General features: G+C 42.1%; 1 protein-coding gene across 4 annotated transcripts in view; it reads right to left on the bottom strand.

Moving 5' to 3' along the window:
• Window positions 1–14,846, bottom strand: part of SEC24A (SEC24 homolog A, COPII component) — a 93,598-nt gene that overhangs the window by 24,701 nt on the left and 54,051 nt on the right. For all 4 annotated transcript variants that reach the window (XM_070076102.2, XM_002710215.6, XM_051844220.3 and 1 more), the window contains exons 11-15: window positions 13,995–14,113; window positions 8,808–8,863; window positions 7,517–7,723; window positions 4,227–4,347; window positions 3,776–3,934 (exon numbers count right to left, since the gene is read on the bottom strand). In XM_070076102.2, the coding sequence (XP_069932203.2) occupies window positions 3,776–3,934; window positions 4,227–4,347; window positions 7,517–7,723; window positions 8,808–8,863; window positions 13,995–14,113 (662 nt within the window). The remainder of the gene's footprint in view (window positions 1–3,775; window positions 3,935–4,226; window positions 4,348–7,516; window positions 7,724–8,807; window positions 8,864–13,994; window positions 14,114–14,846) is intronic.

The following is a 14,846-nucleotide window of genomic DNA, read 5'->3' as shown; positions in this document are numbered from 1 at the left end:
TGATGGCCCATGTCCATGGGCCCCTGCATCCATGTGGGAGACTTGGAAGAAGCTTCTGGTACCTAGCTTCAGATTGGCTCAACTCCAGTTGTTGTGAACATTTGAGGAGTGAGCCAGTGGATAGAAGACCTCTCTCTCTCTCTCTCTAACTCTCCCTGTAACTCTGTCTTTCAAATAAACAAAATAAATCTTTTTTTTTAAAGCCCCTGGGGGCCGGTGCTGCGGTGAGGTGGTGAAGCTGCCACCTGCATGCCAGCATACCATATGGGTGTGGGTTTGAGCACAGGCTGCTCCGCTTCGGACCAAACTCTCTGCTATGGCCTGGGAAGGCAATGGAGAACGGCCCAAGTCCTTGGGCCCCTGTACCCACATGGGAGAGCTGAAGAAGCACTTGGATCCTGATTTTGGATCGGCATGGCTCCAGCTGTTGCAACCATTTGGGCAGTGAAAAAGTAGGTGGAAGACCTTTCTCTCTCTCTCTCTGCCTCTGCCTCTTTCAAATAAATAAATCTTTAAGAAAATAAATCCTCAGCCGGCGCCGCAGCTCACTAGGCTAATCCTCCGCCTTGCGGCGCCGGCACACCGGGTTCTAGTCCCGGTTGGGGCGCCGGATTCTGTCCCGGTTGCCCCTCTTCCAGGCCAGCTCTCTGCTGTGGCCAGGGAGTGCAGTGGAGGATGGCCCAGGTGCTTGGGCCCTGTACCCCATGGGAGACCAGGAAAAGCACCTGGCTCCTGGCTCCTGCCATCGGATCAGTGCGGTGCGCCGGCTGCAGCGGCGGCCATTGGAGGGTGAACCAAGGTAAAGGAAGACCTTTCTCTCTCTGTCTCTCTCTCTCACTGTCCACTCTGCCTGTCAAAAAAATAAATAAAAATCCTCATAAAAAAAAAAAAAAAAAAAAAAAAGAAAGAAAGAAAGGTCTTCCTTTGCCGTTGGTTCACCCTCCAATGGCCGCCGCGGCCAGCGCGCTGTGGCCGGCGCACCGTGCTGATCCAATGGCAGGAGCCAGGAGCCAGGTGCTTTTCCTGGTCTCCCATGGAGTGCAGGGCCCAAGCACCTGGGCCATCCTCCACTGCACTCCCTGGCCACAGCAGAGAGCTGGCCTGGAAGAGGGGCAACCGGGTAGAATCCGGCGCCCCGACCGGGACTAGAACCCGGTGTGCCGGCGCCGCAAGGTGGAGGATTAGCCTATTGAGCCACGGCGCCGGCCTAAAGGAAGACCTTTCTGTCTCTCTCTCTCACTGTCCACTCTGCCTGTCAAAAAAATAAATAAATAAATAAATAAATAAATAAATAAATCCTCTGTCTTGTCAAGTACAAAGTCTTAAAAAGCACTTGTAGGATATATTTTTCCCTAATTTATAGCCACTACCTACAGAAATAAACATTTTTAGGTCTATCAATCTTGAATCTAATAAATAAGCCTTTCAAAACACAAACATTAGGAAATATGAAATAAATGGAGAAAGGTTATATCATCACAGTGATGGATAATAGAGAAACTTCATATATTTAGCAGTTAGTGGTCAATAAATTTCAACACACAGCGGTAGGTTAGTGGATTTTTTTATTTTTTTACTACATGGATATTTTTCCACCTAGAAAATGATTGCAGGGATGGTGTTGTGACACAGTGGGTTAGGCCACTGCCTGTAACGCTGACATTCCATAACAGCACAAGTTCAAGTCCCAGCTATTCCACTTCTGATCCACCTCTCTGCTAATGTGCCTGAGAAAGCAGTAGAAGATGGCCCAAGTACTTTGGCCTGGGCCAGCTCTAGCTATCTCAGCCATTTGTGGAATAAACCAGTGGATGAAGATCTCTGTCTCTCCTTCCCTTTCTATCTCTGTAACTTTGCCTTTCAAATAAACTAAGTATTTTTTTAAAACATTGATTGCTTTTACATCCAATTATAGAGCAATAATGTTTTAATATCTGAGTAAGAAATTACAACTACGTTGATAATATTGAGAAATAAAAAAAACAAGAATTCAAGTACACCCACGTGGGTGCAGAGGCTCAAGGACCTAGGCCATCTTCTACTGCTTTCCCAGGCCACAGCACAGAGCTGGATTGGTAGTTAAGCATCTAAGACTTGAACCAGCACCCATATGGGATGCAGGCACTGCAGGCAGTGGTTTTACCCACTAAGCCACAGCATCGGCCCCCGGGAACATTTTTTTTTTTGCAATTGATAACTCACATAGACTATCCATTATTTTATTTTAGTTTTTAAATTTTTTTAAAAGATTTATTTTTATTATTTGAAATCAGAGTTACACAAAGAGAGGAGAGGCAGAGAGAGAGAGAGAGAAGTTTTCCATCTGATGGTTCACTCCCAAAATGGCTGCAATGGCCGGAGCTGCACCAATCCGAAGCCAGGAGCCAGGAGCTTCCTCCGGGTCTCCCACACGGGTGCAGGGGCCCAAGGACTTGGGCCATCTTTTACTGCTTTCCCAGGCCACAGCAGAGAGTTGGTTCAGAAGTGGAGCAGCCAGGACTTGAACCAGCGCCCATATGGGATGCCAGCACTTTAGGCTAGGGCGTTAACCTGCTGTGCCACAGCGCCGGCCCCTATTTTTTTTTTTTTTTAATTTTAAACAAAGATTTATTTTATTTATTTGAAAGGCACAGAAAAAGAGAAGCAATAGGGTAAAAGCAGAGAGAGACGTTCTGTCTGCTGATTCACTCCCCAAATGGCTGCAACAGCCAGGGCTGGGCCAGGCCAAAGACAGGAGCCCAGAGCTGCTTCCAGGCTGCCCTGTGGGTCCAGGGCCCCAAGCACTTGGGCCACCTTCTGCTGCTTTGCCAGCAAATTAGCAGGGAGCTGGATCAGAAGTGGAACAGCCAGGACTTGAACCAGTGCCCACATGGGATGCCAGCATCGCAGGCAGTGGGTTAACTCACTACACAACACCGGCCCCTAGCCATCATTTTAAACTGCATACTTGCAGCAGTTGGTAGTGCATTCACAACAGTTGCTATTGTTCTGTAGCATTCTCTCTTGTGAATTCTACCTTTCACCAGACTCGGTAAAGTATTTTAGAAGGGTAAATCCTCTAAGACTAGGTGAAAACACACATATTTATTGGTATCAAAAACAACAGTTAGGGGTGGTGCACATTTAACCTAGCCGTTAAGATGCCTGTGTCCACTACCAGGATACCTGGGTTCATTACTTGGTGCTGGCTCCTGATTCTAGCCTCCTGCTAATGTAGACCTATGGAAGCAGTGATAACAGCTCAAGTAACTAAGTTCCTGCCACCAACATCAAAGACCTGGTTTGAGTTCCTGGATTCCAACTTTGGACTGGACCACTCTTGACTGTTGCAGGGATTTGGGGAGTGAACAATAGATGGTAGTGCTCTTTCTCTTTGTTTATAACTAAAAACATTTTAAAAATAAACAGGGGCTGGCACTGTGGTATAGTAGGTGCAGGTTCGAATCCCGGTTGTTCCACTTCCAATCCAGCTCCCCTGCTAATGCACCTGAGAAAGCAGTGGAAGATGGCAAGTACTTGGGCACTTGCACCCAGGTGGCAGACCTGGAATAAGCTCCTGGCTCCTGCCTTGAGATCCGCAGCTCCAGCCATTGCAGCCATTTGGGGAGCGAGCCAGGATGGAAGATCTCTGTCTCTGTCTCTCCCTCTCTCTCTCTCTCTCTCTCTGTAACTCTTTCAAGTAAATAAATCTCTAAAAAAATAAGCAATATTTACTCCTATATGAAAACAAGAACCAAAACAAAAAACAAACAAACAAAAACAAACCCATTCCCACCTTTGGTGCACCGAATCCTCATGACAGCCTCAAAGCCAATCTTCCGAGTGAGGTATCTCTGTAGTTCCTTCTGTAACTTCTGTACTTGTACTGGGTTGTGCTGATGATGGTAAGAGGGATAGTAATACACACTACCCGCTGAATAGCGAGATATACAGCCTAGAAGAGAATACATACTCCTTTTAAATTACCTCAGCAAAGTAACTGCACGCATTGCAGTTAATCGCTGTCTAACGAACATCCCAAGGTTCTGTCGTAAAGAACATTTCATTCTTTTCAAGAGTAGCATGAATGTCTCTATTACTAAATGTTTAGAGAAGATTATACAATTACAACAGACAAAACTAGTAAACTTCTGACTTTTCACTTTTTTCTTTTGCATAGGACACCATCATGTAAATACTACTATAACAACAATTTAAGAAAAAAAAAATCATTAGGAAGAACTTACCGAGAGAAGCCAAATCAGAGTACTGCCCACTGAGAAGGAATAAGTCAACAGCTACCTGCTGACCAGAACAATCCAAGGCTAATTTCTTATAGAAGTCAGTGGATGGCGTTAGGTGTATTTCCTATTAATAATAAATTATAAAGAGAAAATTTTAATAGATCAGTATGTTTTCTAAAAATTTAAATATTTACAAAGGTAAATTGGTCATTCTACAAAATTTCTTTTTGATTTTTACTTATATATTTTAAGATTTATTTATTTACTTGAGAGGCAGAGTTACAGACAGAAAAAGGGAGAGACAGAGAGAAAGATCTTCCATCATTGGTTCACTTCCCAGATGGCCACAGTGGCTGGAGCTGGGCCAATCTGAAGCCAGGAGCCAGGAGCCTCCTCCAGGTCTTGCACATGGGCACAGGGGAGCAAGTACTTCGGCCATCTTCCACTGCTTTCCCAGGCCATCAGTAGAGAGCTGGATCGGAAGAGGAGCAACTGGGACCCTAACCAGCGCCCACAGGGTACGCCAGCACCACAGGTGGATGCCTAGCCTACTCTACCACAGTGTCAGCCTCTATTTATTTTTTTAAAGATTTTATTTATTTGGAAGGTAGAGTTAAGGAGACAGAGCGATCTATCAGCTGGTCTACTCCCTAAATGGCTGCAATAGTCAGGGCTGTGCCAGGCCAAAGCCAAGAGCCAGAAGCTTCATTGGGGTCTCTGGTGTGGGTGCAGGGGCCCAAGCACTTGGACTTGGGCCATCTTCTGCTGCTTTCCAGGCACATTAGCAAGGAAATGGATTGAAAGTGGAGCAGCTGGGACATGCCATCAAGACGCTGATGTTTCAGGCAGCAGTATAACCTATTATGCCACAATGCCAGTCCCTTCTTTTTTTATTTTGATGTTTGTGAATCTTCATTTATTTGAAAGGCAGAGAAACACACAGAAAGAGGTGGAGCAGGGAGGGGCCTAGATCTTCCATCTGCTGGTTCAATCTCCATACACCCACAATAGCCAGGGCTTGGCCAGGTTGAAGCCAGAAGCCTGGAACTACATCTGGGCCTCCCAAATGAGTGGCAGGGACCTAAGTTCTTGACTCACCACCTGCTGCCTCTCAGGATGTCCAGCATCAGAAAGCAGGATCAGAAGCAGAGAAGCCAGGATTTGAACCAGGTACTCCACTAAGTGATAACAGTTATCTCCAAGGGAAAACTAACCAGCTACACCACACAGTCCACCCCACATCCTCTCAATTTGTTAGATTATTTTTTTAAGAAAAAAATTTCTTTAGAAATTAATATATCTATTATATTAACTTTGTACTTAATACAGATAATTACTAAAACTAAAAATCTACTAAATGCTCAGTATACTCTCTCTCTCTCTCCCCTCTCCCTTTCTCTAACTTTGACTTTCAAAATTAATATATAAATCTTTTTTAAAGCAGTTTTTAGTTATCAATATACCAAAATATGACTACTCATAACTGGTCATATAGGTTCTACCTTGTCCTTTGCAAATATACTAAGTCTTCCAGACTTTCTCATCTAAGCTGGGTTGGATTGATAGTGGCCTATTAAAAGTATGAAAAATAAGAGTGGTACAGGCACTATTGTGCCCCAAGTTAAACTACTTCTAGGGATGTCCACATCCTACTCAGAGTTTCTGAGACTGATGGAGTCTCACCTATATTTCTTTTTTTTTAAAAGATTTATTTATTTATTTGAAAAGCAGAGTTACAGAGAGGCAGAGGCAGAGAAAAAGAGAGAGAGAGACAGACAGACAGACAAAGAAAAGTCTTTCATCCACTGGTTCATTCCCCATGTTGCCCCAATGGCCAGAGCTGGGCCATCTGAAACCAGGAGCCAGGAGCTTCTTCTGGATCTCCCATGTGGGTGCGGCCCAAGGACTTGGGCCATCCTCCACTGCTTTCCCAGGCCATAGCAGAGAGCTGGATTGGAAGTGGAGCAGCTGGGACTTAAACTGGCACCCATACAGGATGCCAGTATTGCAGGCGGCAGCTTTACCCGCTATGTCAAAGCACCAGCCCCATCACTTGTTTCTGATCCAGCTTCCTGGTAGTGTGCTTGGGAGGCAGCAGATGATGGCTCAACTACTTGGGCTGCCACCATGTAGGATACATGGAAGGAGTTTCTGGCTCCTAGCACCAGTATGGGCCAGCTCCAGCTCTTGTAGGCATCTGTGGACTAAACCAGCAAATGGAAGATCTCTCTCCCTTGTCACTGTGCCATTTATATGTATGTATGTGTGTGTATGTGTATAAATAAAAATAAATCTGTAAATAAAATAAAACAGGGGTCAGCACTGTGGTACAATGAGTTAAGCTTCCATCTGCAATGCTGGTATCCCATATAGAGTACCAGCTCAACTTCCAGATGCTCCATTTTTTAAAAAAACTTCATTTTTTTTGTTGTTGTTGTTACTTAAAGATTTTATTTGAAAGGCAGAATTACAGAGAAGGGGACAGAGTCAGAGATCTTCCATCCATTGGTTCACTCCCCAGATGGACACAATAGCCAGGACTATACCAGGCCAAAGTCAGCAGTCGGGACCTCCATTCTGGTTTCTCACATGGGTGCCAGAAACTCAAGAAGTTGAGCCACCTCCTGCTACTTTCCCAGGTGCATGAGCAGGGAGCTGGATCAGAAGTAGAGCAGCCAGGACTCAAACCAGCACCTATATAAGATGTCAGCATTGTAGGCGGCAGCTTTGCCCGCTATGCCACAAAGTCGGCCCCAGCTGTTCCATTTCTGATTTAGCTCCCTGCTCATGTGTCTGGGATGGCAGAGAAGGATGGTCCAAGAGTGCCTGGGTCCCTGCCACTAACACGGAAAACCTGGATGGAGTTCTAGGCTCCTGGCCTCAGCCTGGACCAGCCTCAGGTGTTGTGGCCATTTAAGGAACCAACAAGCAGATGCAAAGATTTCTTTTTCTCATTCCCTGTTCCTCTCTTCTTTTCTCTCTGTCTCCTTTTTTCTCCCTTCTTCCTTCCCTCCCTCCTTCTCCCTCTCATTCACCTTCCAAATAAAAATAAATACATCTTTAAGCAATAAAATAAAATGGGAGAATGGAAAGAAAGGAAAAAAATAAAGATGAATCAGTTGGAAAAAAATTAATAGGGATATCTACACAAAAATGAAAGACTGTATCCATTTTCTTATATTCTCTTCCCTTCACAACTGAAAAGTAAATTGAAAAAAAACAAGCTTTGTGATCAAAGGAACACAGCATGAGCATACATCGAGTCATTGTGCCACACCTGCTGACTTTCTAACCTTAGCAGATGATCTTTGGTTGGGTTCCTCTCGTGGTTTCAGGGCTCCCACTCCAAGAGTTGGGAGTTGTGTTTGAAAAACAGACATTCGACCTCCAGTTGGGGACATCAGCTTAAATGCAGCCTGAAGCGCAGGACCCAAGGCACTCTGGGTCTCTAGTGTCTTGGTAAACATCTGTGGCAAAGTCTTCAGTAAATCTTGGACAAGCTTGTGAAATAAAGTGAAAAAACTCAAGATTGTTATAATCAATTTTTTCCCTACAATTAAATCACTCAGTATTTAATACAACAGACAAGACACCGAGTCATGATGATGGTCAGAGAATCTACAGACACTACAGTAAACAATGAAGTGGGTCAAATGACAAGAAAGCCATTTAGGTGAACATTATAAATTGGCAAGCAAGACAAACCAAAATTGGGGCCTTACAGTTCTTGCACATGCAGTAGTCCAGCAAGACTTTAATTCCAAAATGTATCCAAAAGAACCATCCCAGTTTATAGAGATTTGCCACAAAATATGGCCTTCCCATCACCTCTAAATACTTTATTCTTTGAAATTTCAGAGTTGGTTTAACACTTCCCTGTTGCACAATCTAATATATCAAGTAACTTTGCCAACTAGTAGTTACAAAAAAAAAAAAGAAAAAGAAAAAGAAAGAAAGAAAATCTACCTATTCAGGTTAGGATGTACAAATAGAGTTAATGGGGAAAAAAGTATTCCGCACTATGGCACAGTCACCAACGTCAACAGCGGAGACCATAGCCTTGCTAGTTAAAATGTTACCCTTACGGCATATATGCATGTACAGGGTAGACAACATCCCCCCTTCAGACACGTTCTGTTCACCTCTCACTGTATTATCACATGGCAATTTCCGGGCAGGTAATAACAGTTTCTTCTGAACTGACCCAATGACACTCTGTGAATCAGAAAAGCAAAGGGCACTGAAAGCAGCCTAGCTAATGCGCTTCTACGCAGCGACCAGAAGCTTTATCTCAGCAACCCTCCCGGACTCCCACAGCTGCCAAGGCTGGCTTCCTTCAGTGTTCGTCCTTCATGGAACAGGCTTCTACCTGTACTACAGGAATATGCTTCCTCAGGAAAATGCTCAGCACAGGTCTGAATTGACTCAGGAACTGTTCATCTAACAAACTTGAAGAGCAAATACAAAACACTACACATCTTCGAAATGCTCCAGAAAGAAGCAAAATTTTACTTAAAGTTCATTTCAAAACCATATTCTTTAAACATTTCAATTAAACAGGCTGAATAGGGAGATGTGTCTTACCTCTTTACTTTCATTTAAATTGACTAGTAAGTTCTCTGGCATAGGTATGAAAACATCTGAAAGAACAAGGAAATACTTATTTTTTTTAAAAATTCAATTGCTAAAGATGTTCTAAATCCAAAGCAATGATGCAATTTTTACCCCCTACTTAAAAGAAAAGCTACCTCCTGCACTATTAATAGACTGTCCACATGATGTCCAAAGAGCCACAGTGTGGGAGATTGACTACAACCCATCTATTCTGAGAACAGATGCCCAGTTAGAAGACACTGATCTGTCAACAGTAAGGTTCTATGCATGCACTTTGCCTCCCAGGTTAAAGACTACATGGCGGAATGCTGCAATATTTTTTTTTTCCTTTTTTAATGATGTACCTGCAAGCTAGCCAAAGAACACTATTGCCACTGGGGAGGAGGTTAAGAAAAAAAGACTCAGCATAAAGTTTATAAAAAATAAACTTTTTATTATTAAATAATTCAAAACATGCAATATTCACTTTAGCTATCATATACAAATGCACCATCTATTTATTTATTTTTTTTTGAGATTGACTTTTATTTCTTTATTTGGAAGGCATAGTTAGCCAGAGGGAGAACCAGAGAGAGAGTGATCTTCCATTGGCTAGTTCATTCTCCAATCAGAAATGGCCAGAGCTGGGCCCATCCAAAGCCAGGAGCTTCTTCTGGGTCTCCCATGTGGGTGCAGGAGCCCAAGGACTTAGGCCATCCTCTGCTGCTTTACCGAGTGCATTAGCAGGGAGCTGGATCATAAGTGGAACAGTGGGACTCGAAATGGCGCTTATAGGATGCTGGCATCGCAGGAGGTATATTTACCCAGTACACCACAGCACTGGCCCCCACCATCTACTATTTAGGTTTCTTTTTTTCCTCTATAAAGAATTTTCTTCTAACAGTGTTAAGAAGTAATTCATATGTCACAAAATCCATACTGGTAAAGTACGGTTAAATACTTAAAAAGAGTTGTTTTATTTAAAGTCTTGTGGGGCCAGCAGGTTGAACCATTGCCTGCAATGCCAGCATCCCTTGTGGGTGCCAGTTTGAGTCCCAGCTGCTCCATTTCCAATCCAGTTCCCTACTAATGTGCCTTGAAAACCAAAGGAGGATGACTCACTGCACCTACATGGGAGACCTGGAAGAAGCTCTGACTTCAGCCTGGCCCAGCCCTGGCCATTGTGGCCATTCGGGGAGTGAACCAACGTATGGAAACTCTCGAAAACTCTTTGTAACTGGCTTTCAAATAAACAAATCTTTAAAGGTGTGCACTGCAACATTTCAATATGTGGTTGTTATTTTTAACACATTTAGAGTTGTTTGGTCATGACCACTGTCAAATTCCAGTCCCTGTTATTTATCTCAAAAAGAAACCTGCTCTGCTTCCAGTCCAGCTCCTTGCTAATGCATCTGGGAAAGGACAGGATCATGGCTCAAGTACTCGGGGTCCTGCTATCCATGAGGGTGACCAGGATAGAGTTCCTGGCTCCTGGTTTCAGCATGGCCCAGCACCGACTGTTGTAGAGTGAACATTTGGGGAGTGAACATACAAAATGAAGATCTCACTATTACTCTGCCTTTTGAATAAATAAATAAACCTTTTAAAAAATGAAAGAAACCCTGTAGCTATTAACAGGTATACTTCATTACTCTTTTCCCCAAGTTCCTGGCAATACGGCTCAACTTTCTATCCCTACAGCATTGTATTTCTGGCTATCTTCTATAACAACAAGAATCACATCACAATTTTTCATTACTGGCTTCCTCCAGTAAGTATAATGTTTTCAAGATTCACACATGTGGGCCTGCATCAGTACTACATTCTTTTTTTTACTGCCAAGTAGCATTCCAGTAAAAGGATATAACATATTTTCTCTATTAATCAATCAGAAGATGGACGTGTGGGCTGCATCCACTTTTTGGTGATCCTGCTATCAACTTTCATGCACAAATTTCTATATGGACTTACTTTCCATTTTCTTGAGTATATACCTACTGCTTAGGGTTGCTGGTCACATGGTAAGTTTATGTGTGACTTACTGAAGAACTGCCAGCCTGCCTTCCAGAGTGGCTGTATCATTTCACACTGCTTTAGTGGTGTATGAGGTTTCCAATTTCCCTTGCCAATACCCGTTAACTCTGCCTCTTTAATTTTAGCCATTTGAGTTGGTAGGAAGTGACTTCTTGAGGTTTTCAACTGCATTTGCCTGAACTCATGATGCAGAGTATCTTTCTTTCTTTCTTTCTTTCTTTTTTTTTTTTTTTTTTTTTTTTTTTTTTGACAGGCAGAGTGGACAGTGAGAGAGAGAGACAGAGAAAGGTCTTCCTTTGCCGTTGGTTCACCCTCCAAAGGCCGCCACGGCCTGCGCGCTGCGGCCGGCGCACTGCACTGATCCGAAGGCAGGAGCCAGGTGCTTCTCCTGGTCTCCCATGGGGTGCAGGGCCCAAGCACTTGGGCCATCCTCCACTGCACTCCCTGGCCACAGCAGAGAGCTGGCCTGGAAGAGGGGCAACCCGGACAGAATCCGGTGCCCTGACCGGGACTAGAACCCGGTGTGCCAGCGCCGCAAGGCGGAGGATTAGCCTAGTGAGCTGCGGCGCTGGCCCAGAGTATCTTTCTATTGAGCTTGTCAACCATTTTTCTACCGACAAAATTGAATGATATGTATTGAGCAGAGAATTGTCTATACAACCCCTTTATCTACTGACTAACTGGGTTATTTGGCTTTTTATTGTTGTTGTAGGGCTTCACATGTATTTTAAATATAAATCCCTTATCAGCTATGATTAGGAAATATTTCCTCCCACTCTGGGTTGTCTTTTTACCTTCCTGTAAAACTTCTTTCAAGTTTTTAATTTCGGAGCCCAACTTATCTAATCTAATCTTTAGTTGTCTGTGTTTTTCATGTTATACTCAAGAAACTTCTGCCTAGCGGTCAGTGCTGTGGCATAACAGGTTAAACCTCTGCCTGTGGCATCAGCATCCCATGTGGGCACCGGTTCAAGTCCCAGCTGCTCGACTTCCCATTCAGCTCCCTATTAAAGAACCTTGGAAAGCAGTGGAAGATGGCCAAAGGGCTTGAAGCCCTGCACCCATGTGGGAGACCAGGAAGAAGATCCTGCCTCCTGGCTTTGGATCAGCCCAGCTCTGGTCACTGTGGCCATCTAGGGAGAGATCCAGCAGAGAGAAGATCTCTTTCTTGCTGTTTCTCCCTCCTCTGTATGTAACTCTGCCTCTCAAAAATAAATCTTTAAAAAAATATATATATCATAAAACTTGTCATATTCACTATTTAAGTGGATAATTCAGTGGCATTCAGTACATTTACAATGTTATGTAAACATCATCCTTTATATTCAGAACTTTTCCATCATTCCAAACTTAAACTTGATGACCACTGATTTCCCTTCCCCACCAACCACTGATAAATCTCTGCTACTTTCTGACTCTGAATCTACCTATACAATATCTGTCCTTTTGTGTATGGCTTACTGCACTTAGCCTGATGTCACCATACTTAATCTATTCTGTAGCATATATCAGAGCTTCATTCTTAAGGCTCAATAAATATTCCATTATATGTTTATATCACATTTTATTTATCCATTTATCTGTTGATGGCTACTTGGGGCGTTTCTACCTTTAAGTTATAATAAATATGATGTAAAAGTATGGGTCCCTGCTTTCCACTCTTTTGAGTATATATTGAGAAGTAGAACTGCAAGATCACATAGCAATTTTATATTACCTTTGAGGAACTGCCAAATTGTTTTCTATAGAGCTGTATTACTTCAGATTCCCACCAGAGATTCCAGTATTTCCACACGCTTACCAATACTTTTTAACTTTCCATTTTAAAAAAAGGTGGGGGCTGGTGCTGTAGCATAGTAGGCTAAACATCCACTTCAGTGGCGTCATCCCACTTGAATGGTGACCATTCAAGTCCCAGCGGCTCTACTGCTCATCCAGCTCCCTGCTGATGGCACGGGAAAGCAGTGCAAGATGGTCCAAGTGCCTGGGCCCCTGCATCCGCATGAGAAACCCAAAAGAAGCTCCTGGCTTCAGTCCAGTTCTAGCCATTGAGGCCATTGGGGAGTGAATCAGCGGATGGAAGACCTCTCTCTCTCTCCCTCTCCGTGTCTATAACTCTGCCTCCCAAGTAAATAAATAAAATTTTTTAAAAAAAGAGCATGTTTAAAAAAAAAAAAAAAGTCATCCTAACAGATATGAGGTGGCTATCTCATTTTGACTTTGACTTCCATTTCTCTAAAAACTAACAAAGTTTAGCATATTTTCATGTGTTTACTGATTATTTAAATATCTTTCTTCGAAGACATGTTCAACTCCTTTTCTCTTTTTTAATTGTATTTTTTTCTTGTTGATTTATAGTTATTTATATATTCTGGATATTTTATATATTCTTTTACATATTTTATATATTCTTTTATATATTCTGGATATTCAGTGGATTGTCTTTTCACTTTCTGGATAGTATTCTTTGGTGTTCAAAAGTTCTTAATATTGATAAACTCCAATTTCTTATTTTTCTTGTCCTGCCTATACTTTTGGTCTCATATCCAAGTAATGACTGCCAAATTAACGTTATGAAGTTTTTCTCTAAATTTTACAGTTTTTAGCTTTTGAGTTCAGATTTTTGATCCATTTTGAACTAACTTTCTTTCTGTGATATGACTAAGGGACCCAACTTGATCCTTTTGCATGTCTAGTTTTCCCACACCATTTGTTGAAAAAATTGTCGTTTCAACCACCAAATGGTCTTGGCATCCTTGTCAATTATCAGTTGATCATATATGTTAAGGCTTATATCTGAGCTCTCTATCCTATTTCTTTGGATTATATGTCTGTCTTCAAATACTTTTGGAATGAATGAGAAGAAGGAAAAATAGACCAAAAGTTAATGTAAGAAGTAATATTCAGGTTTTTCTGTTACCTTGTTTAGAATTCACTCTTCTTCCATAGCACTGTCTCCTCTTATACAAAGAGATGGGACTGACTGATTCCTACAATTCCAATAACCTTACTCTTTAATACTGCAGACTTTCTCTGATAAAACAGAATCATACCAAGTACTTCTAATTTCTCAAATAAACCTGAAGTATCACTAAAACTGAAAATTTTGAAGGAGTTTAATACATTTAAGAATATAATACATACCTTCAATATCTGAAACTATTAGCATCTGCGGTTGGGAGAGACCTTCTTGGAGACTGTAGAAATGGATTGTACTGTCAAATGTTATGAAGCCAATTTTTGTTCTAGTGTTGCCAGGAAGTCTAAAAACAAATTCAGAAGGTTATTTTATCAAGTTTTTCCATATGCATAAACTCATAAAGTATCTACTAAGAGTTACATGCAAATATCTAATTTAGTATTATGGAAACTGGCCCAAGATAATCAAATGTTTAAACCATCCAATATTTAACTATCATGAAAATATATCTAATCCAAAGGAAAAAAACTATACATAAGCCAGAAAAATAAGAGTAGAATAGCTTTATAAATTGTATTTAAGAAATATATAGAAACACTAGAGAGTATACATAAAACTATGCAGATGATATCAAGTCATTTTATTAAAAATTCTTCCAAAAATTATTACAAAGAACTCTAAAATGCTGTATAAACTTTGATACATTTTTAAAAAAAGCTTCCCTAAACTTCTTACATTCTTTAAAGTATTTAAAAATGAAAAAAATTTTAAGATTTATTTATTTATTTGAGAGGAGAGTGAGAGAGAGAGGGAGACATCTTCCAACTGGTGGTTCACTCCCCAAATGGACACAACAGCAAGAGCTGGGCCAATCTGAAGCCAGGAGCCAGGAAATTCTTCCAGTCTCCCACTTGGGTGTAGGGACCTAAAGACTTGGGCCATTCTCCACTGCTTTCCCTGGCTACTTAGCAGGGAGCTGGATAGGAAGTGGAGCAGTCAGGACTTGACTGGTGCCACAGGCAGGCACTAAGCCTAATAGGTCATAGTGCCAGCCCCAAAAATGTCTGTTTTAGAGA

The sequence above is a fragment of the Oryctolagus cuniculus genome, chromosome 6, assembly GCF_051225735.1.
Source record: "Oryctolagus cuniculus isolate XC-2025 breed Fujian yellow rabbit chromosome 6, ASM5122573v1, whole genome shotgun sequence".
In the NCBI taxonomy this organism is placed as follows: domain Eukaryota; kingdom Metazoa; phylum Chordata; class Mammalia; order Lagomorpha; family Leporidae; genus Oryctolagus; species Oryctolagus cuniculus.
The sequence above is the reverse complement of the archived record's forward strand: the minus strand, read 5'-3'. Positions and strand labels throughout refer to the sequence as shown.